General features: G+C 41.2%; 1 protein-coding gene across 5 annotated transcripts in view; it reads right to left on the reverse strand.

Annotated features, from left to right (window-relative positions):
• CBX5 (chromobox 5) overlaps window positions 1-24,702 on the reverse strand; it is a 47,741-nt gene that overhangs the window by 10,556 nt on the left and 12,483 nt on the right. For 4 of the 5 annotated variants that reach the window (XM_083729112.1, XM_083729109.1, XM_083729111.1 and 1 more), the window contains 2 exons: window positions 8,008-8,185; window positions 5,251-5,434 (listed from right to left, as the gene is read on the reverse strand). In XM_083729112.1, coding sequence (XP_083585238.1) covers window positions 5,251-5,434; window positions 8,008-8,144 — 321 coding nt within the window. In that variant the 5' untranslated portion in view covers window positions 8,145-8,185. Of the gene's footprint in view, window positions 1-1,627; window positions 1,693-5,250; window positions 5,435-8,007; window positions 8,186-24,702 lie in introns of all 5 variants that reach the window. The other variant, XM_083729113.1, reaches the window with a different exon arrangement.

Below are 24,702 nucleotides of genomic sequence, written 5' to 3' on the forward strand. Positions count from 1 at the left end.
TAAGAGATAGCAAAGAAAGGCTACAACAGAGCATCATGCTAAGAGGTGGGGAACCTCTGGCCCTCCAGGTGTTGCTAGACTACAACTCCCATCACCCTGAATGAAGGCAGGGGCTGATGGAGTCCAGCCACATCTGGAGGACCAGAGGCTTCACATCCCTGCTCTAGTCAGTGTAGGGAGAAATGCAGTGGCAGTTCACAATCACCGTTCTGGAGCAGAAGCCATCTGAAGTGTCCAACAGGATGGGGAAAAGGAAATGAAAGAAGTTACCATTTAGTGCCTGCTTCAAGAGAAGCCACAGGATTGCAGACAAAGGAATAGTATTGCTGTGGGTTCCAATGTTTCTCTGACTTGTTCCACACCTTCTGAAACAAATCCTGTGTTTTGTTGGGGATGGGAAAGAACAGCATGGGGGGGGTGTTGCTAGTAGACTTTGAACATGACAATGAACACTCTCAACTCTTTGGAATGAATCAGTGTCACTTGAGGTATTGCCAAGGTGATTAAGATGCCTGGAGCCACAGATCCTTGATGAAACTTCACCCTGCTCCTAGAATGGAGTTTATCAAAGCCATCACAGACTCAGGGAAGGCAACAGTTGGAAGGCGCTCAGTCGCTGGCACCTGACATTCTCTACTAGTATTCTGTTTGCTTGCAACTCCCAACTAAACATTCCATAAATGTATTTGGAATTTCCCCTGCACCTCATTTAGCAGGTACTTAAATGTGAGGTGCCTGTAGCATTTCAAGATAACCCACTTCCCTTTAAATTCCTATGTGTCTTGCTAATTTTTTGCACAATTAATATTTCCCCATTCCTGCCTCTCTCGGCGAACAGGGAAAGAGCAACCATGTGTGTCCCTAGATGGCACATGAGCATTGATTCAGTTTATGGGTCTTAGCACCTCTATGGTTGTGGGTGGAGGAGGCCGATAATTTGCTACAGCCACAGGAAGAAGAGTAGCAGAAATAACCCCTTAACATTTCTAAAGAAAGCATGCCTGGGAGGAAAAAACAGGGATGTGAAGGAGAGGCCTGAATTACAGGGAATACTAGATGCCACTGTTTAGGGTACGTTGATCTACAAACTTGGGGAAGGGTACTTAGGTGGTTAGTACTAGGAATTGGAAGTGAAACACCTGAGCAGGAGGTGAAAAGCTGAGAATTGCCCAGAAGTTGTCAAGGGGGAATGCCCTTGGCTCATCTGCCTGCCAATGGTACAATGCTACCTTGCATGATGTTGCTTTGCCCTCAGTTAGGCAAAGCAGAGCAGGGTCAAAGAGCATCTGGGGCTCCTGAAGAAGGCAGGTGAGACAAAGGACACCATTGAAAGCTGCGGAGGAACAGTCCCTCTTTCATCCTATGCACACAGTCAGGGTGGCTCAGCACAGCTAACTGCTGCTTGAGTCCAGGCCAGGTACACTGGAGAAAACTTGAGCAGTGTGGGCAAGTGGGAAAGTGAAACCTTGGACGGTGAATCCATGGGTTGGTCACTCACTCACTCACTCACTCACTCTACCTGCCTGCCTGCCACCATTCTCCCACCTCCTGGGTGCCATTGTTGCTGATGTTGGTGCTGCCAGGCCAATTGCCTCTGTCAGGAGGGCAGCACAAGTCTGGTTTGTACCTTGGAATGTAGTCTGTCCTCTGTTCTGAATAGGGTTGCCCAAGGAAGGCGGACAGGAAGCAATACTGCAAGAGAGCGCGACAGGCAATCACTGTCCTTTAACTCATCACCACACATTCAGTCCCAATGCATTGAAGTGCCAGCAGAAATCTGCCCAAGCCAGGCCTCACTTGAGTAGAGGCGATATGTAAGGACGCAGCACAGTCTCCTTCTAACAGTATCCAATCCACACTAGCCAGGCTCCTTTGAACGTGTCCCACATTTTTCCCCCTTTGGGGAAGAAAATGCCAAGGAAATCATCATCACTGTTCCCCTCTCTTGGCAGTGGTAAGAATAGCTGCAGTTGGCTTGTACATTTAACAAAGATACCAGCATTGTGATGCACCCCCACTTGCTATTGTCTTTGATAAATGTTACCAGAGCAACAGAACCTCATAATCCCCACATTGGCTACCAAAATGTCACTCACTGTCCATTAACATGAGGTCTACAAAGATGGTGGTCTGATCAGTGGTGGACTCTTTGCTGGTTCATAGGTCCCAGCACCTGAGCATTTTGACTGCTGAGGCAGAGCCTAGACTGTCGTTTGACTGTAGGCTTTAAATCTTAACTGCTGATAGGATTCTAAACTGTGGTTACCACTAGCTACGGTTAAGTGTTATGTCTGCAACTGGCCCTAATGGACAAGTCCTAAAAACCTGAGGCACTATGTCCAAGGGGAATCGTGGCATGTTAAAATGCTGGAGGAGACAGGATGTTTCGGCAGGAACCAAACCACTTATTTTCACAGTGGACAGTTTTACTTCTCAAACTTTAAGGAGAATACATAATGGGTTATAAAACTGTAATCCAAACGCACTAAGGATAACCTGCTGGATATGAAATATACAACCTTATTACCCCTTATGATTTCATTAAGGACCGACAGTAGCAGTGCAGGTTTGAATCTCTAGTGACTTAGCCATAATTTTGTACAGACACAGCTGTAAAGGGCAGGGCATTTCTTCAAATAAGGTTATAAAAAAATAACGAACACACAGAACTGCATAAGATTTTTCTCCTCCAGGAAAGGAAAGACAAGACATAAAATGCCACTCAACAGATCCTCATTTATACCAAATTTCATATGTTCACATTCCCCTATAAAGATGTTTTAATAACCCATGTTCTCATGTCTCCTCATGCATTGGCTAGTGAATTCGGCAAATTTTAAAATGAAGGGGAGAAATGCCATTAAGCTTTAACCAATCAAGGTGATACATTTGACCTTCACAGTATTTCCAATACCTGTAACTTAGTCAGCAAGAGCATTGTCTTTACAACATCGTATATAGAGCGGTGTGTGCTCTGTCATTTGAAGGCCCCAGTGTGCAAGCATGGAGCAGGGCACAGAAAGCATCATCCTTAGAACCTCAGATTAATGTAAGAATGCAAAGATAAGCCAGAAAGTAAAGTGTGTGGACAATTCCTCATGAAATCTCAGAAGTGGGAAGAACGGAGGGAGCAGAATTTCAGTGCCCCACATTGGGTCATTTGCAGAATTAATTATGTGGGAAATATATTGGTAATGTGTACACAGGACATAGGTTGTATCCTGAGCTACAGGAGTGGAAAGCAGCTCACACCGCCAGTCTTCCCCTGCCCTCCTGCATCTTCGAAAAGCATCTCTAGAGAGCCAGGGGAATCTATCAAACATTGTGAGTTGTGTTTTACACAGTAGGAGGGAAGAACTGCAATTGCCCCTCCCACTACAGCCCCATAAGACTCAGCCCAAAAACATTTGATATGTCCCTCTGACATTTTGGAAACGCTTTTCACATTGTACAGATGGCTGCCCAGAGGAAGAAGGGAAAGACCAGTTGCAGAAGCAGAGCTTTGGATGCAACCCATATAATTTTGATTCCTCTCAGCAGAGTATACACAGGCCTGATCATACTGAGGCAGCTTGCGTTTTCTAAGTGAATTGTAAGAATTTATCCTTCAAATTCTTTTTGGCTTGCATGCCTCGTGAAAATCATATAAGGGTTTGAAATATGGAGTAATGACTCCTAGTAAAGATACGACAGGCTTTATCTTGCCTATCTCAAAAGAGGCTTTTCTCTGAACATAACTTTGCAACGTTCACCTAAAGTTTCATCCAGACCATAGCTACCCACACTCTCTGTACACTATGCTAGAATTATGGAAGTAGGAGAAAGAAAATGTAGCCTTTTCTCTCTCTAAGAGTATCAATAGATTGTCTGGTCCACATTAGCCTTGTATCCATTACAACCTGCAGTACAAACTGCAGCAAATGACCAGCACAAACTAGAAGGACCAACATGTATGGACTGATGAATGTGGCCAGAAAGCATGTCCGTGACCATTCAAAGCCACCACCTGGCCTGCCCTTATATCCACAGCATTTACTCTCTTTCTTTGCCAAGATTTTCCAGACACATATACTGCAGCACTCAGAATTTCAACTTTTAGTTTTAAAACTGTGACCCAATCTACTTGTTGCATACGTATTGGAAAAGAACTCTCAGTTGCTTAGAGAGGTATATTATGTCCTCCCCTCCATAACTGTAATTGAAATATCTAATATTTTTGTAGAAAGCCCAATGCAGCTAACACAAAATTAAAAGCAGTAATAGCAAAAATATCAAAACAATTCCATAAAACTATTAAGATTCTATTAATTCATCACAAGTTAAACAATCCATGATAATATTTCAATAACAAACTACCTATTAAAATATCAGCATAACACCAAGTAATCTTGAAATATTATTCTCCTGTGACCCTCTCAAAGGTAAGGAGGACCTTTGACTGTAAGGACACAGCAGTTGTGAAAGATCCATTCTACCTCACTCAGTGCAGGGTGTGGCTTCAGAACTCATATGAGGCTAACTTCAGAACAAGCTTTCCCTTCCTTACCTGCTGTGGCACATCTGCTCTGAGCACCCTGCTGTTATAGCAGCAGAGGTTAGCCATTTGGGCAGTACATTCTTAGCAGGTGATTCCTGAACCATGGGTCTTGAAATTGCTTCCCCTCCCTTTCCCCCCCAGTTTCTTTTATGTTAAGGCTACTTCTTACAAAGAAAAGTGACAGCAGAACACAATCACAAAAAAACAAGCTGTTCCCAAACACACAACTCTCTACGTTGATTTGTGAGCTTGTTTACTGTCACAGTTAGAAGAGTGCGTTAAAAAGGATTTTGCTTTAGCCAGGCGTTCAAACAGTAAATTGCATTTCTTCTGATCTTAATCTGCTCTAGATAGTACTGTGAGGCTCCCTGCTTGATTGTTAATCTTTATTATATTTTAAAGGCCATAATTATTTTAGCGATTCTTTTCTTTACAATGAGTGGTGGCAATTAGCTCATCCTGTTTTACAGGGTAGTTTTCCCTGAGAGGGGTATGAAAACTGGCACAATGAAGCACAGCCAACCTGAAGCTTTGCTCTGGGGACGCAACATCTCAAGTCCTTGATTTTTAAACTTAAAATCCTAAGGTTTTTTAGGATGAAATTTTAAACTACCAAGTCGAGTGCCACCAGCATACACACATACATCCAGTGCTGGAATCACTGAGATGGGGCAAACCTCTGGAAGTGAAAAATACCAAGGCGAAAAGCTCACCTCTCTCTTCTTTTTGGCTTTGATGTCCTCAGTATTGTTGGCAAGGCTCGACTTCCGCTTGGCACTCTCTGATTTCTCCCGAGGCTTGTTCTCACCTTCCTTCATTTTTTTGTATTTTTTCATAAACTCAGAAATCAGTTCAGGGCAGTCAAGGTTCTTCTCAGGTTCCCAAGTATTATGCTCCCTGATATAGTAAAAGAAGGACAACAATGGGGGACAAAATAACAAACAGAAAAAGTTGAAAAAAATTCCCATTTAGTGATCACAGACATTAATTAAGAACTGAGTGAAGAATTACCCTGCACCATAAAATCTGTTCCAGGTTTTTAGGGAAGACTGGACACTTAGAAAACCAATTCAGAAGACCTGATCCTCACGATGATTACTCATAGAGTAAGAGTTGTTTGAATCTCTGAGGGCTTAAACAGAATTCTGTGGCAATTTGTGATTGGTTTCAGCTGCAGTGGGAAGAATTCTAAGCACAACATTGCCCTGATTTCTAAAAATCCAATGCAGCTGCTTAAGAAATTGTAATTCTTCCCGGCCACCTTGACCCTTGCACAGGACTGTTTCCTAAAAAATCGGTTTCTAACACTTGCATTTGAAACATCTTACCAGCCCTGGTTCTAGGAGGTATTTTTATTTAAAGGGTTACATACTCTATGAGAGATTTCCCCATTTTTACATTAGGAACAACATTAGCAGCGTTTAGAGATATTTGTAATAAAGGAATTAATCACACCGTCACTTACATACAGGGAGGCTTCCTATATACCATAGCTGCAAGAATGCCTACAATGCAAGGGATTTATTTCTGAGAATATAGCCTTGTCTTAGATACAAGCTGTTCTAAGAACAGTACCAGAGATACTAACTGAACACAGATTAAATAGGAACAGTTTAATCATATCATTATTAGGTTCAACTAAATGAGCAAACATTCACATTTCAAAGAGCCCTCTTTCAGGCTTGATGTTTAAACAAAGCAAAAAGGAAAAAGTTGGGTGGTAATAGAGGAAAAGGTCACTTTAGACTAACTGGGTTAGTTTGTGTCCAGTATATGAGATTACAGGTTGCAGCAAAAGCATATTGAAACACTGAAGCAATGGTTACGATTCCACACAATGCTCAACCACAGTTTAGTGCTATGTGGCTGACTCTCCACAAGCCCAAACAAAGTGTTAGCCTCTCAAGTCCCCACCTCTTCTTCAGCCAGAAGGAAGACCTTTGGCAAGTTTAGTTTTGCTTTCAAAGGATCTCAGTTTAGTGTTGCATACAAACCAGGGATCCCAGTTTAAAGCAATTCTTAGTTAAACAAGCCCATACTTTGAGGCTGGCTTTGTTTAGCAATGAACCACAGTGAGCTGCAAGCCAGGATTCCTGGTTCATACGTAATGCTAAGTCAAGGTTCTTTGACAGTGAAGCTAAACTAAACAGAAGGACTCCTCCCAGCCCCACAAAAGGAGAAATACGGCAGAAGCACACAAGCAGAACACTTTGCTCAGGTTCAGAGAGGCTCATCCACATAGCACTAAATAACAGTTTAGCATTACGTGTGAGCTGGATCTAAGGCTATTTCCCTTGGAAATTATTTACTTTTATATTTTCAAACTGAGCATGGTCTAAGGGACACAGAATCATTTTGAACAACTGAATCACCGCAAGCCCAAAGTGCTCTTTTTTGATGTGGTGCTGATGAAGAAATACCCTCTCAAATGCTGCACAGCAGGGCAATGTGTCAGTGTCTGCTTGATAACTTGCCTTCCCAGAATCAGGTAGTGTGCATCCATTTAAACACCGTGGCCTCAAATCTGGACTCTTACATAATGAATCACGGCTGTCCTTCATGGAACCGTAAAACCGGCTGCCAGAACCCAGGACAAATACCCAGGGTACATATACATACAAACACATACATTGACAAAAATCCTTTTTAGAGCAGTTCTTTTGTACTGGGACTAATGAGAAGGGCTGTGCTTTAAAAAATATATGAAATAAATCAAAATGACATACTAAGTTAACTTAAGCTCTGCACCCTGTGCAAATTATGCATTTTGCATATTTTTGCTTTGTATAAATCTATTTCAATTCTGGTAATTGTGGAGAGGGCCAAAGTATGCTGAAGCTACTGATTTGGTTCCTGGGAATTCTTCTCAGCTCATCTCAGTGTTTGAGATTCAACAACCTTTGCTGACAACTTTCAAGCTTATCTTAATATCCTTAACAGCTAGAAAGTTGTATTTTTGAAAAATCAAAAATCATAGCAGAGATATTCGGGATACTCAAATTTCACAGCCAGCACCAAATTCTGTGCTTGGACAACACAGCCCTGAAGGGAGGGGAAGAGGATTAACGTTCCTTTTCCAAAGCAGCCGTTTAAAGCAATCCACAAGAGTATTTGATCAAAATGCCCTCCCAAATCAGAAACCTCAAATGAGGAGGAAAACTATTTAGACAATAGTGCTGGTGAATAACTCAAGTGGAACTACCAACTCTGTGAAGTGAGAGAGGGAACGCAGATGCCAGGATTTCCAAAACACGCTTTAAGGTCCCAGGCCCTCGCCTCGTGACCCACTCATTTAAATGGATGCACGCCACTCTTGTCTGGAGTGAGGAAAGCAAGCTCCCACCCATGAAGGTTTTTTTGTTTTTAAGGAAAGCTTGAAAGAGGGCAACGGAAGTTAAATTTGAAGCACTGCCTGGAGCTCTGCTAACAAGAAAGCTCAAAGCCCACGTCAGAAGGAAAGTTGGACTTACTCAGAGAATCCTTTCCACTTGAGAAGATACTCCACTTGACCCTTCACAACACGCCTGTCTAGAACCTTCTCCACAACATATTCCTCCTCCTCTTCAGAGGACGAACTATCTGCTGTCCTCCTGTTTCTCTTTCCCATAGCGCAGAAGTTGCACCTAATGCACAAAGGCTACCCAATTCCTGCAAATCGGAAGGGAAACGTTAATTGGCGATAACTGAAAACGGGCTTCTGTTTCCAGAAATCTCACAGTGCATCACCCACTCTGTAACGGCACATCTCTCAAATGTTTCACTGTCTGCTGGCTAACAGTCAAGGCTACAAGGGAGGTCTGAGGGCAGAGGAGACTAACAATTAGTATATAAAAATAAGCTAATTGTAAAGGAAGAAGGGAATAAACAATTGAAGCATTAGGTCTTTTCTTCCAGGCCATTTTTAAGGTGCATGATACAAATGTAACAATTCCACAGAGCCACATTATATGCCAAACCTACCCGCATTCACCCGAAATATCAACCGTACTGATACTAGTCATTAAGCATTGTCCCAACTGAACAAATTGCGATGCTCAGTAGCAAGAAAAGAGGCTGCATTTATCTCAAGATAAATAAACAGGCATGGCATGAGATTGTTTCACAGGGTGTTAAATACCAGCTCTTAGCGTAGCAGGTCAAACTGGAGCTAATTCAAGAAAATCTTTAATAAACATTATTTATTTAAAAAAAAGAGAGAGAGAAAGAATTGCGTGGGTGCTCATTAAGAATATGAAACTCCTGGTGGGTAGGTAAGCTGTATGCTTCAAAACAGAATCCCCCTCAACAGCATATAGTAATTTATTCTCTCCTCCTGCAGTAGCCAATCACTTCTGAAAAGGAGCAGAGCTTCCATTTGAGCTACTATGTTTTAATTTTTATCACACATATACAGCTTTTAGCAAGGAAAATGATTTACCACCTTCTTCTTCTCGTTTGGACTTTACAGCAGTCCTTCAACTGTTTCATTTTTTGCAGACTGGGATGCAAGGCTAAAAACTAGAACTAGGCTATGCAGCAAGTGCATGCAATGGCAGAGTCCAGCCTGGAACCCAGATTCAGGACTGGACCCACTGTGAAGTGAACCCAAAAAATGACAAAACAGATGTACACTACAAATGTTGGATACTGTAGAAGTGAGCAGATACCTGTTTCAGCAAGGCTAAAAGCACCTTGGCTCAGACCAGGAAGGCACGTTAGGCTTAAAACATTATTTAGGAGGGCAGAAGCTCAGAGAAAACAGGTTTAGGATCATGCTACTGGGTCCATACTGAACAGAAAGAGCACCTGTGCTCAAACTCCTGATTAAGTGGGCGTAAATCTGCACAGTGTACAGGGGTCAGCAAACTTTTTTAGCAGGGGGCCAGTCCACCGTCCCTCAGACCTTGTGGGGGGCCGGAATATATTTTGAAGGGGGGGGGAATGAACGAGTTCCTATGCCCCACAATAACCCAGAGATGCATTTTAAATAAAAGAACACATTCTATTCATGTAAAAACACCAGGCAGGCCCCACAAATAACCCAGAGATGCATTTTAAATAAGACGACACATTCTACTTATGTAAAAACACACTGATTCCCGGACCATCTGCAGGCCGGATTTAGAAGGCGATTGGGCCAGATCCGGCCCCCGGGCCTTAGTTTGCCTACCCATGGTGTAGACACTTCCAGCTACTATGTTTCTCTAGGGCCAAATGTGAGGAGGGATGGATCATAAAGTAAGCCATGCTGGAACGCACAAGCCTTGTTACTGAAGAACTGGAAGCTGTGATCTAGGAAATGTTTTGTAACTTACAACAGTTGCATGAATGTAGAGAAAAATTGGTTTGTATCCCTAGATTCCCCCTATTTTGCATGCTATTTCCAAAGAGAAGATTAGATCTATCACTTTGTGGGACAGTAACTTATGGCAGGGGCATAGGTGCCTATCAGCTGTGGATTTCAGGAATATGAGGGGAGTGAAAGCAGGTACTTCAAAGAGGAAAGATGCAAAAAAAAATTAAAAAAAAAAACAGAAAAGAATGGAACTGAATTTTGCTCTGCTGCAACTTCTTGTCACACACACTTTTTTTTTAACATTAAAAATAACTTTGAAAAGAAAGGTAAGATAGTTGGCCCAGCACTTTATTTTGATTCAATGACAAATTAAAATAATGTAAATGTACATTAGGGACGCAGGTGGCGCTGTGGGTAAAACCTCAGCGCCTAGGACTTGCCAATCGCATGGTCGGTGTTTCGAATCCCCGCAGCGGGGTGCGCTCCTGTCGTTCGGTCCCAGCTCCTGCCCACCTAGCAGTTCGAAAGCACCCCTGGGTGCAAGTAGATAAATAGGGACCGCTTACCAGCGGGAAGGTAAACGGCGTTCCATGTGCTGCGCTGGCTCGCCAGATGCAGCTTGTCACGCTGGCCACGTGACCTGGAAGTGTCTGCGGACAGCGCTGGCTCCCGGCCTATAGAGTGAGATGAGCGCACAACACTAGAGTCTGGCAAGACTGGCCCGTACGGGCAGGGGTACCTTTACCTTTACTAAATGTACATTAAAAAAAAAATGAACAGGAAAATATATTCGAGTGATGACTAACCTGTGGTCCTCCAGACATTTTTGGACTACAACTCCCCCTATCTTTCAACACTGGCCAAGCTGGCTGCAGCAGATGGAAGATGTGAGTCCAACATGTGGAGAGCCACATGTAAGCCACCTCTGTGCTGGGGGTGGGGTGGGGGTAACAAATGAGAAATACTCTTGTGGAACAAAAGGATGGATTTTTAAAATTTTCTGCCCTGTTTAACATTACTTGTAGCCCCACTTAACATTCAAATGTAGCCCCACTTCTGAAATGTTAAAAGCTGATGACATTATCTGAAATTTGGATATTGCCACTGTAAAAATCAAGATATTTATACCCACAGAATAAAAGTTGCAGACACGTTTCTGAGTATGCAGTCATTAACTGGTGAGTGTGTGATGCAAGTAACGCGCCAATAAAATTACTTAGAAACCTCACATTAACAAGAGAAACTCTTCTCAAAAGCAGAGTTGAAATGACGAAAAACTGAAATGGATTGATTCTTTCAACAGACTAGTGCCTCACTGCTACGGCTACAATAAACTGGACTGTGGTCATGCTGGTATTCATGGATCAGTAGTTAAAGTTCTGTCACAGCTAGTTATAAAAAGGCATATTTTTCCAGGGATTTATAACTTGGCTATAAAAATTCACTGCAGCTTGAAATATGGGCTTATGAGGTCTCAGACCCTGAGTGAAGTTTAATACCACCCAAAAAAGGTATGTGTCTGTGGAAGAGAAATCAATTACACCATTTGAGTTACAAGACTGAAAAAAAAACTAGTTACAGTTGCTTTGTGCTCTTATAAATTACACAGCTTCCAATTTTAACAAGTCTGAATTTAGCAGATGATTAGTTCATAAACACTGTGTGGTCCAGCTGTGCTTAGCAGAAATTTTATTTAACTTTCACTTACGGGTTGCCCTCACAGCTCTACCCCTACTGCAAATATTTGCCATTGTGAAACATGCGCACCCCTATCACAATTAATTGCACATTCCATATGCAGACACGAAATTAGGTGTTGCAGTCTTGAACAAAACACAGTAAGAGGGCTTATAAATGGAAGTTCTCAATAATTTTCCAAATGGAGACACATTACAAGTTCCCTGGAAAGTGCATATTTTTATAAGGCTATTAAATGTGTTTTAAAAAGAAATTAACACAACAACAACAGAGAGACTTATTTCGACGGAAACCAGGAAATTCCATGTTGAAGCAGGCTCCCATTTCTTAGCTGGAATTTCCTGACTTGTGTCAGTTTAGGTCAGACAGCTAACATATTAAACGGTTATTATAACAGATTCTTTGCCCCTAGGAGTCTGGCTGGCAGGCCTGTCCCAGGGCAAAAGCAACATAGTAACCAGTGCAGCCTGAACAAAATGTGCGCAAGTACACTCCCAAACAGTATGTAGTTGTGGGCATGTTGTCATTTACTATACAGATTATGCAAAGCTAACATCTTATACAGGTTACAGATAGGTAGCCGTGTTGGTCTGCCATAGTCAAAACAAAAAAAATTCCTTCCAGTAGCACCTTAAAGACCAACTAAGTCAGTTCTTGGTATGAGCTTTCGTGTGCATGCACACGAAAGCTCATACCAAGAACTGACTTAGTTGGTCTTTAAGGTGCTACTGGAAGGAATCTTATACAGGGAGAAAGATCACATGGAGGTAACAGATGAAGACAGCATGCAAAAAAGTGTTTGTGCTTTTGTCAAAAGGCAGCTGTCTAAAAGTAACGGGTTTCTACTATCTTCCCCATGCAATGGACAGAAATAATGCACTTTATTCCTGCTAGGGCTTCTGAGACTAAAGCTCTAGGAGAGCAAAAAAAATGAAAGGGGGGGGTCTGCTCCATCTGACAGATCAAGGAAACTGCCAACAATGGCTGAGATTATGCTAGCATTTTACACAATGTTAACAACATGCTGTTAGCCACTTTGTCTCTCTACAATGGAAGCATTTGCACTTGGCAGTAGTAATGACCACATTAAAACCAACTGAGTTAACACTGTATGTAACCATAATAGTGCTTTACACTCTATAGTATCTTGCAAAACCTAAGGAGTTAAGTATCTCCCTGCCTAGAAATAGGATCTGTTTAGTATATCTTCAGAAGGCTACAATCCATAAAATATTCCAGCGAGTGGGTACTGAAAAAGAACCATGTACATTTAAACCATGGTTTGATAATTTGTAAACCCAGAGCATGGTATTTTAGCTAATGAACACTAAGTGACAGGACATGGAGGCCTCTGTCCCCCTACATCATCTTGCAGTGCAGGGATAAGACTACTACTGTCAGCAATAATTCTCATGTTTCTCGCGATAGTCAACTGTGCCTGTCCACTAGCGCAATGGACTTCCACTTGAACAACTGGACTCTTCTCCCATCTGCAGCTTTGAAACATTACAGGACAGAGTGATTTGGAAGGGGGGTGCAAGCAGTGGAGAGGAGAGGAAGGGGAAATCTGTGCCACAGGTTCATACAGAACCTTTGTGTTTGAGTAGCCTTAAATAAATGTATCTAGACCGCAAAATTCCAATAACTGTGGGAATGGGATCAACAAAACATGGGCAGGCTGAGCAGTCTTCAGATTGTGACCAACACCAATAAACTCTTGGGTTCCATTCAACAAAGTAGGCTTATTTGTGCAAGGACTTCTGCCTGAAGAATGGGATGACTTCTCTGTCCTCTTCCCACATGTCCCCTGATCTGGAGGGCTGGGGAAAAACCCCAGAACAAGGTTGAGAGGAAGTCCCATTGTGCAAGCAGAAGTCCTTGCACTAATGGGACAACCGATTTTCTTAATGAGGATCAGCAACATGAAGTTTAGCTTGTAATGGTGCTAGTATGCTGTCAAGTTCCCTAAGAAACTCCTTTGACTCAGGGCTAAAATAGGGCTCAGATACTGTCAACTTAGAACATAGAGCATAACCATTCTCTAGCAGAATGAAACATCCTTATCAGTGTTCGTTTATGCATGTCAAACAAGTCTACAGGCCCAACCACTGCTAAATGCCTTCATAATTTAAAGGTAGCTGTGATAAATTGTAAAGTTAGACAAATTGGGTGTCCAGTTTTTAGGAGGTCTGTTTGAATGATTTGAAACATATATGCCAAGATAAGTATGATAAAATCTTTAATTGGCATTTACTATACTGGAGCTGAAATATTTTATGACACTGTACCACTACGATAATCAATATTCTGCAAATACCTAAAAGAGGAAAATTAATATGCTTGTCAAATCATATGTATGCCTAACACAAAGCACACACAAAGATGTAACATCTAACATACAATGGTTGAGAAATGGATGCAGGCCAACCCACTGAGGCCGAATGCAATTGTTAGCAGTCCTTGTGACTTAGAGAAGATAGGGATAATTATCTTTATAGGGCCAAACCACCCTTGTAATTAAGTTTAAAAGCCTGTAGATGCTTCTGGATCCCAGAGCCAAAGTGACTTAAGGAAAGATTTCTGGGTGGTATATCTTAGGGACATTTATTTCTAAATTCTTAAGAGAAGAATAAGCTTATAACTCTGGATATACCTAATAACTGGGGGGGGGGGGAGAATCCTACAGCACATGCGAACACATTTAATAGTATGTATATTAACTCTGTCAGACAAAACAACTACTTCCTCAGACCCCCAGCACATGAGGTGGTGCTGTGGGTTAAAGCCTCAGCGCCTAGGACTTGCCGATCGAAAGGTCGGCGGTTCGAATCCCTGCGGCGGGGTGCGCTCCCGCTGCTCGGTCCCAGCGCCTGCCAACCTAGCAGTTCGAAAGCACCTCCGGGTGCAAGTAGATAAATAGGGACCGCTTACCAGCGGGAAGGTAAACGGCGTTTCCGTGTGCGGCTCTGGCTCACCAGAGCAGCGATGTCACGCTGGCCACGTGACCCGGAAGTGTCTCCGGACAGCGCTGGCCCCTGGCCTCTTGAGTGAGATGGGCGCACAACCCCAGAGTCTGTCAAGACTGGCCCGTACGGGCAGGGGTACCTTTACCTTTACCTTTATATTAACTCTGTCAGACAAAACAACTACTTCCTCAGACCCCCAGCACATGAGATAAAGACATGGGCATAGCCAAGGGGAGCAGGGAGAGCAGCCGTCCCCCCTAGATCAAGTAAAACAATAGAAATACTTAACTAACTGGTCAATCACATCAGTTCTTCCCCCCCCCCAACAAAAATCCTGGCTATGCCCATAGATAAAGATAAAGGAACATATCCTGAAGGCAGACACAGCAAACATAAGTAGAATGGTCTTTATGTTTTTATATGCCCTGGGACCTTGTGGTGAGCAGCAGGTAAGAAATCTTAAAAGTAAATAAATAATAGGTTCAGTCCACTGAAATGAACAAGATCCAGTAACATGGTGCAATCCAACATAAGAGCACCCATTCCTTACAGGTGGGAGCTTCATCTGCATAGATAAACTCTTTATTAACACATGTGTTTTTGTCAACATTACGGGGTGCAATTTTTACTTAACATTTGGAGGAAACTGATGTGGTTGCTGCTAGTCTTTTGGCCCAGTAAGAGGGGAGGCTAGTGCTAAAATAGCAAGTACAGCATTGAGGCCCAAATAAAGAAAAATAAAGTTTACAAGTAGCTTTTTTACTTGCAGTTGAAGGACCAGGCCATAAACCTTAGGCTTTATTCAGCAACACAAACACAACTATTACTAAGTCTTCTATACGTCTATGGAAAGTGATAATGGAAGAAAAGAAAATAATAATTAGAATTTTGTATGTTTTATATAAGCCCCAGTGCCCTCTGTTATTTGTAAGCCATATGGAGCTGGCATTTACAATATTCTGGTGATACTGTAAAGCAATCCCTATAACAGAGCATTTAAGATTTAAACATTTAGTTACAAAAACATAATCAAGATATGCATTTCCTATAGTAATTCCCAGTCCATAAAGTTTTGTTATGCTTCCAGCAACACTCACATTGTGCTATTTGATGCAAAAACAATCCCTGCGAATGTCTCACACTTAAAATTTTAAACGCTAACATAACCCCCAACAATGGACTGAAAGAAAAGCTCTGTTAAGTCTGCCCATGTACCAGAAAGTTTATATATTGAAGAAATGCCTAAAGCCCTATTACACAACAAGAAAAAATAGTATGGCTAAAAAGCAGTAATTAAGTAAGAACACAAGGAGTTCAGGCCAAAGACCCATCTAGTTCAGAATCCTGTTCCCACAATAACCAAACAAATTATTATTTTCTATTCAATCACTTACCTTCCCTTCACCATAAGGTTTCATGGTGAGTTATAGCAATTTAAAAATACAAGATTAAAAACATGTTAAAACAAATGTCTATGGGAAGCCTGCCAGCAGAGCACAAGTGCAACAGCATTATATTAAATATTTTCATTGTAATTAAATATTTTTGTTAAAACTAAGTAAGATAACATTTTGTCACCATTTTGTCAAATTTCCTGTATTTACAAATCTTTTGATCAGTGTGCATTTAATAATGTACCATAGCATAGGGATTCGGTACCTGGCTGAAAGATCATGTACCCCTACTCATACAAATTCACCCAAATTGTACACTACACATTTACATGATCACATGTTTTATTTTATTTCTACACTGTATTTAGACAACTTTCAGTTATGGTGCATCGGCGCACTTAATTCCAAACCAGGTTAGGAGAAGACAGGGAAATTTCAGTACAAAAGGGAAGGGACAGAATAGAGAGATACGTGATCCCGCACCCATTCCCATTTCCTAAGCAATGGTTCTAAGTTATGAATCTTCTAGGTAGGTTTTGTTGCTGCAATGAGCATTATTGTATTTCTCCAACTTCAATCTTTACAAACATAGCTAATCTTTACAAACATGCTTTAGACATCCCAAAGAAAATGCATGTGATATATCTGCTAAAGTTCTTTCTTTCTTGGGGCAAATCACTGTGCAGAAAAGAAAAAGTGGGGTTTTCTGTTGGTGAGACACAGGACAATTAAATTAAGGCCATTTAAAAACCTCGTTCTTAGTTACTAATATCAGAGCTACTGGAGGGCCTGGATTCAAACTGAAATCTTTGCCTGACAGGAGTTTTTCTGCTTCTGGATGCCATGTAGCTCTAACAAAATCTGTTATTTCTCAATTACTATACCTTTAGTTTCTTTAAAAAAAAAACACCTTTAGTTTGAAGAGGAGGAGGCAGGAGGAACATCGCCTGGCTATTGTTTTATTGATTTAATATTCTGAAAATGCTTTGAGATTTTTATTAAAAATATAAAGCGGTATCGAAATAAATATTAAAATAAATAAATAAAAATCTTTGGGGCATACTGAAATAGACGCTTACCCATAAGCAGAGAGTTGTTGTAAATCAAAAGTATGAATTCCACAGCCTTTGGATCCTAAAATTCCACTGTGTGTAAAGACCATTCTACTAACTGGGAGGATTGTGGGGTTTCCCCCCCTCTCCCCCCCCCAATACCCCCAGACTGGCTTCAGATTATCAGAGGACTCTCTATAATTGGTTTTTTTTGGAGGAGAGAACAGAGAAATTATTTTTCATTTGTCCAGTGCAATCTTTGATAACAGTCTGCTTTTAAGAAACCTGATGAACTTTCTGGATCCTGTCAACAAACCTTCACAAATCTACAGTGGGATAACAGCTATGCAATACAGCAGTGTCCTAGTTTCTAGTAACAATTATCCAAGGAAAAAAAGCTTGTATTAAGTTCAGTTCTTGGGCCCGCTCCCTGCTAGAGCCCACAAAAAGTCACATGGCTGACAATGCCCATAGAAGTTCCAAGCAAATATTCAGAAAACTAAGATAATGGCTGAAGTTTAATCTTCTACCAAAAATTTGATGAAGGGTTTGGCAGTGCCTCTTTTAATGCGCAGTATAGTTTTGTACTCCAGTATCACTCCAATGCATTTGTCAAACAAATTACATTTAAGCTATATAGCCTAGAACTTAGACACATAAAACCAAAATAGTATTGAACTTTCATCCACCCCGTGCAAGGGTACCCTTGGCAGCCTCTTAACCATCCATTATAATCCAAAGCAATTTCTCTCTGTAGCAATTTAAAAGCTGTAAAAAATATAATGGCCGATGACAGGAGAAACAAACCACACCAGAAGTTATTGAACCTTGTAGGTTCTCTCAAGTGTCTCTATTGACATTTAAGTGTGAGTTATTGTGCCACAATATCATAAAATGTGCTCAGTGTTGCAGATATATTGTTATTTAAATGGCACCCAAAAAAAATCAGCTCCAAAGAAGAGGTAGCTACATCTTACAGAAAGAGAAAGCTTTCTTATAACCTTGCTGCTGTGGAATAGGAATTTCAGTTACTTAATTTAGAGAATTGATACAAATGGTTCCCCCACACACACCCTGCTTATCGCTCACTTGGTTCACAAACAGAAAAATCCAACAGACTTCAATCTCAGAAGTGTAGTTTATGAACAAATGGTGCAATGTGGACTTAAAAAAATAAATTTATAGAAGAATTCATTTCACAATTTATTAAAAACTATTTCTGCTTCCTGCTAAAATGCATGACCGTTCTTCTGCTGCATTTACCACTGCAATGAATGGCTTGGCCACATTCCTGAGATGAAATACCTAAGACTAGTGTTGTGTGCCTTGTAGGACTTCTGTATGCCTTGTAGGACTTCTTCTACCCGATCCCAAACAAAGACTAGTGTCATAGAAAGAAAACTGCACAGGCAGCTTCCTAAGGTTCTGGATGGAGACCAGATTTTCCCAGTCTCTAGCATTATGTTTTATTATCAATAAGGTCTACAATAGCCCACATTTCTGTCAGAAGGAAAAGAATACCCCCAAAACATTTGTACCAGGTACCCTTAAGAAAAAGATAAAGAATCTAATCTATGATTTGGATCCTAACTAGGTTTCCACTGACTCAGGCACGTCCAACAGGTAGATCGTGATCTAGATCACTGGGCTTTCCTCCTCCCTAAAAAAAGCTCGGCAACTTTGACCTGAACCCCAAAAAAGGAGTAGATCACTGCCAGTTTTTAACTCGGTGAGTAGACTGCAGTCTCTTGGGAGTTGGCCAGCCCTGCACTAACTGAAGGACTTCTTCCACTCACAGACAGGACTGAGAATCCAGCAGAGGAGCAGCGAGGGCATTTTTCACCCATTTCCCACTACACCTGCAGTACCCCCACCTCCTGGTGCCAGGGGCATAGGAAAGGGGGGCCGGGGGCCGCCCCAGGTGCCATAATGGAAGGGGCTGACAAATTATCAAGGAACAATTGCTGCCCTACTAGGGCGGTTCATAAAAAAACTTTTTTTAAAAAAAAAAAACCTGCTCTGAAGGTCTTATCTTACTACACTAGGGATTATATAGCTACATCTGAAATTTCATGCATATCAGTTAATATCTTGACCCTCCTCCACGAAAATAGCTGTTTACTTGGCCGTTTTCCTATGTCGTGAAGGCTGAAATTTCATTTCAGTGGAGCAGGGTCAAGATATTAACTGATATACATGAAATTTCCGATATAGCTATATAATCCCTAGTGTAGTAAGATAAGACATTCAGAGCAGGCATTTTTTTTAAAAAAAAAGTTTTTGATGAACCACCCTACTGCCCTACCCTCCACTGGGCTTCCCAGGTCCTGGAAAGTCGACCTATGTGAAGAAAATGAGACTAGGTTGAGTAGATTAGGCCTTGCCTTGCGTTTGTCCCTCCCCCTGCACGCAGCCGATTTTTCTTGATTTTACTGCTGTGGGGTTTTTTGTTTTGGTAAACCACTTTGTAGGTTTTTTAAAAATAAATTTTATTAAATAAACAATAAATATAAATAAAATAACACAAGCCAAAACACAGTCCATCCTGTAGATTTAAGTATCTGTCCATAGTTGCCTACTTGTTATCAGAGGCCCAGAATCCACATTCCTTTGGAAGAAAATATGAAATAACGTAAAACCATTTTTGCAGGCAAAATAATAATAATAATAATAATAATAATCAATGTTTGGGGGGTGACAAGAAATTTTCTGCACTGGGTACCACCTGACCTTCCTATGCCTCTGCCTCGTGCTACATCCAAATCGCCAGCTCTGCCCCCCCCCCATCCACTCTGGTAACACTAGAGCACAACCTAATGCTGCCATCGACATCAGGGATTCATTCACCTGATCATCTTTCCAAGGTGATATATGCCATCATCTGCAGCAATGTCTTTCTGCATTCCACATAGGACAAAACAGGCCTGCCTCCACACAAAATAATAAATGGGCATGAGTCTGACAGTAGAAATGACACTATTCGAAGCCAGCGGAGGACCATTTCAGATTCCCAGGACACTCTGTAAAGTGATCTTGGAGTAAAGGAGGTTCAAAGGAAAACTGGGACACAAAACTACTGAAGTACAACACTTCGAAGGATTCAACTCTATTCCTTTTTGCAAAGGATTTTTAGCACATTATATATGTTAATTGGCTTACCAATGTCAGGATGTCTGTGTTAAGAACTGTTTTGTGAATTGCCACTATTAAGTACTTTGCTGCACTGTCATTTCCCTATGAACTCAGTGTAAACAAAACCTCCACCCTACAAAAACCAGGTATGGATGTGTGTGCCATGTATGTATGTATGTAACATCTATCTATCTATCTATCTATCATCTATCTATCTATCTATCTATCTATCTATCTATCTATCTATCTATCTATCTGCAATTCAAGATAGATAGATAGACAGATAGACAGATAGACAGATAGACAGATAGATAGATAGATAGATAGATAGATAGATAGACAGACAGACAGACAGACAGACAGACAGACAAAGGCTTATGGGAGGAGTGGACCTTTGTCAGTCCCAAGGACCATGTTGCTTTCTGTACAAATCTTTACCTTTGTACAGTGGACTAGTTTCTACACATACTCACACATGCCTCTCTATTCTTCAATTCAGCGTTCAAGGGCACATTCCAGCCAGCCAAAGACACTCAAAGAAAGTCTGAAGCAAGGTCAGTGAAATGTGGCCGGGGGGGGGGGGCAGCCAAAGGAAAGCCCCAAGTAAAGATGCAAAATTAAAACCAAACCAACCCCCACCAGGAAGAACAGAAACTTTGGAGGAAAGGGGAAAATATGCAGTACTCCTTTTTTTAGCACCCTTTACTGGAAATGACTTTGTTGCTTTAGGAACGTAAAACGTATTATCTGCAATTTGGTTTCCCATAAAATTATCATCTTTGGTTTATTAAAAGTACAGTTTATTAAGGCAATAATTACAAGCTGAATTTACTTTTTGTTACAAACGGTGTTACAACCTGCTGAACTATAAGGAACCTAGCATCCCTTTTGCTTTTGCTAGTTTCAGTACAGTAAAACAAATTACGTCTTCTGAAAAAATATTTCAGCCCTCCTGTGTCAAGCACACATAAAGCACTTAGTAATTCCATTTATAAAAAGCTGAGAAAAAAAGTGGCAGGGAGGAGAGGACCAAAAGGCAATGAATACGACATGAAATTCAATCATTATCTTTTTTTTTTCAGCTATCACAATCAGTTGTTTATATTTGTCATTGGATTTATAATGGACCTGAAAACTGGGGGTATGTCCAGATTGAAACAAGTTTCTTAACCCCAGGTGTGGGGAACCTTTGTCCCTCCAGCTGCTGCTGAACTACAGCTCCCATCATGCCTGGCCATTGACAATGCTTGCTGGGGCTGATGGGAATTGTAAGTTCAGCAACATCTGGAGGCCCAAAGGTCCCCCCAGACTTGCTCCACCCTTTCATGTGTCCGTTTATTTATTGATTTGGTGTATTTCCAAGCATAGACCACTTTCTTCTACATGCTGCAAAAGATGGAGGGTTACAAAGCTGGCGAGAAGCAAGAGGAGTCAGAGGTTGTGCTGCGGAAAGGCTTGCAACCATGTTGCAGGAGGGATGGGTTTGGCAGAATCCCAGTCTGCATTCCTGCCCTAAGTAACTAAAGATGTTCTGGATTCTGCAACATTTGAAAGCACATCTGGTCCTAAGTGTTCTGCTTGTTTTGTAATCCAGTCAAATGCAGTAGCAGTGCTATCATCACTTACATTTCTGCCTTTGAATCTTGGATCCAACAGATTTGCAGCGGCAACAAATTTCTGTTGCTCTGTATGTTCCCCTACTCCCAGTTCTCTTGAGGCCCAGTCAAGCCAAGGGGACAGAGACAGATCCACCCACTGTGTCGTAACAAGATGAAGACGCAACTTCTCTTGTGACAATGGCAGTGTGCCCTAGAGGCAGAAATGTATTTTGCGCTTGCATTTGAGACTTGATTGTCCTCAGTGTACAGGAACTGTAATGATCTGATACTGTACTTACATAGCAATCTTCCAGTTACCCAGGTTTTTTTGTTCTTTGTTTTGAAAGAGTAACAATAATTTTGAGGAGTTAAGTACATGGTCACCTGCTCTTAAATATTTTATTCATGTAAAATGAAAATAAAATATTTCACACACACCCCATTTTTCAATTTGGGGGGACAGGGGACGGGGGACTAGCTTTGGAGAAACCCCACACCATTTTCTTCCATGCCTTTACATTTTTAGTCTCCAAGCCTGAGCTGATTCCCTAACTTGCGCATCTTTAAGGTGTTCATCTTCGTTGTTTCTAAGGTACAATGTTAGCCTGACAGCTTTCCTTTACAAAGACTATACCAAACTAGGATCTGGGTAGTCTCTCCTTAACACAAAAGGAGTGTGAGACCAAAAATTGTGCAAGCCTCGACAGGTCTTTGTTCTATAGAAGAAATTTAAGAACATCAGTAGAATATCACCTTCATGCACAACACTTAGCTTCTACATCTATCAGTTTCAAAAGTTCACAGCAAAGTCTCCACTGGGTGATTTACAGCCACATTCCAGTGACTCAAGATGGGCCACTGTCTTAGAGCATTAGCATTTAAATTGTGACAACTAAGCCTTACCATTAACACTCTATTGAGATAAATAAGGGAAATTTACACCTCGTTTTGATGCAATTTCCATGCATATGGCTATAAATACCAGACACAAAAGGTGATCTTTTTGCCCAGAAGCTTTGTCTAAACCACCCCTCCATCTTTCCCACACCATTCCCCTATATTTCACATAATTGCTTGTCTTGCTACTTTTGGTTAACACAAGCATCAGTTACTTAGAAACAGTCAAAGCCCAAGAAATACTGGAGTTACTGGAGGAATTCTCATTTGAATGTTGTTATGTTGCTTTGGTAAAGGAGATATTTGAGAATCCACCCTGATGAATTTAGGAGTTACAAGGGGAGCAAACCATATCTCTGTCCGTAAAGTGTTCACACAGCTGGTAAAACACTTTTGTTCCAACAAAAGCAGTCAAAAAAGTCCAGAGGGCCCCGAGCATGAAGCATCTGGCTCCATAACTACTCATCAAGATCTTCTCTAGGCATTCTTTGAAAGCAGTTGAGAGAATGAGCTGTGGCCAGTGCGTGTTTATGGTTTGGAAGGAAAAAGTATATGATAGTGTAGACTGTGGGAGAGTAGAGAGGCAGCTGCTGTAGCACAGTGACAGACATCACTTCTAGTAGATAACTTTAGACAAATCAAGCTGTGGTTTATTAAACCATGGCTTAGTTTTATGCGCAAACCCTGCCCTGCAGGTTAACTATGGTTTGTCTACTGCAAAAAAATCTAAAACCATGGTTTGTGTCTGGCTTACAAACCTGGCTTACTTTCACTATGGCTTAATATTACATCTGAATCCAGCATTTCCCTAACCATAGTTTGACCACCTCACCCCGGAAACTACAAAATATCATATTGATTTATAGCATGCTTTTTTTCCAAACAGGGACTCAATGTGGCTAACAACTAAACTAGATTACTGTATTTAAATGTATTTAAAAGCAATGTTTGAAAACAATTAAACATTAGCAATAAACACACACACATACATATACACATGATCATATACAAAGGTCTGTTGGGGACAAGAGCAGCTGGGAAACAAACCAAGCTAATCATAATTTTGTTTGATCTCCTGTGGGTTAACTCATTGCTAACTTCTGGTTTGTTAAACAAACCATGGCTCACTTATGTCTGAACCAAGCTTATTCTCAGCCCTGTATCTGCAATATGGCAATGATAAAAATACTGTATCAGTTATAAGGATCGCTGAAATTTGGAAGGTGAAGTTATTTGAATGCTCAAGAAACACTACATAAATTTGAGGTATGATTATCATCATTTTATAATATCCTGTAGGGTGCTGAAGAACTGAATACCAGCTATGGACACCATTAGTGATTAAAATGTCATTTTCTGTAAATACACACTTCTGTTGCTGTGAAGGACAGGTGGGGAGGGATGAAAAGCTAAAACGGATCTAGACCCTACAATTAAGCCACAGGAATCAGAAATGCTATCTAACCATTTGGGTCAACATGGACCACTGCAACAAAATTACTGCAATGCAGCTACCACGAGATCTTTATTTCACATGTGCATAACTGCATAGGTATTCCTATTTCCAGCTGAATTGTTCCTGTGCTTGATTTTAACTGTAAGCAATTTTTCCTGCCTAAACAAAAAGCTCCACTGTTTTATAATATAGGAGAAATAAAAATTTTCAACTCACAAGGAAGAAGAGAATGCCATATTTTAATCTGATAAACTGCTGCAGTTTAGAAGACACAGAACCATAGCCGCCTGTCTGGGGACTAGTGCCTCTGCCTCTTTTTAAATATGCAGTTTTGAGCTAATAACAACAACAAAACGTAGGGAAATTACTAGGAATCTATAGAAACTTGCCAGCATTTTCTTTGCATAACAGAAAAGGAAAAAAAAATTAACACCAACGAAGCAATGTGAATACACTTCACATTTAGCATATATAGAGGATATGTAGCACAATTATTTCACTTAGCCTTCACATTAGCTCATCATAAAGAGAAGGGGTGTCCCAATCACTTTTTAAATGCTTGCTACCTTTAGCACGTGGGATGCAGGTGGTGCTGTGGTCTAAACCACTGAGCCTAGGACTTGCCGATCAGAAGGTCGGTGGTTCGAATCCCCACGAAGGGGTGAGCTCCCGTTACTCGGTCCCTGCTCCTGCCAAC

The sequence above is a fragment of the Podarcis gaigeae genome (genome assembly GCF_964106915.1).
Source record: "Podarcis gaigeae genome assembly, chromosome: 2".
In the NCBI taxonomy this organism is placed as follows: Eukaryota; Metazoa; Chordata; class Lepidosauria; order Squamata; family Lacertidae; genus Podarcis; species Podarcis gaigeae.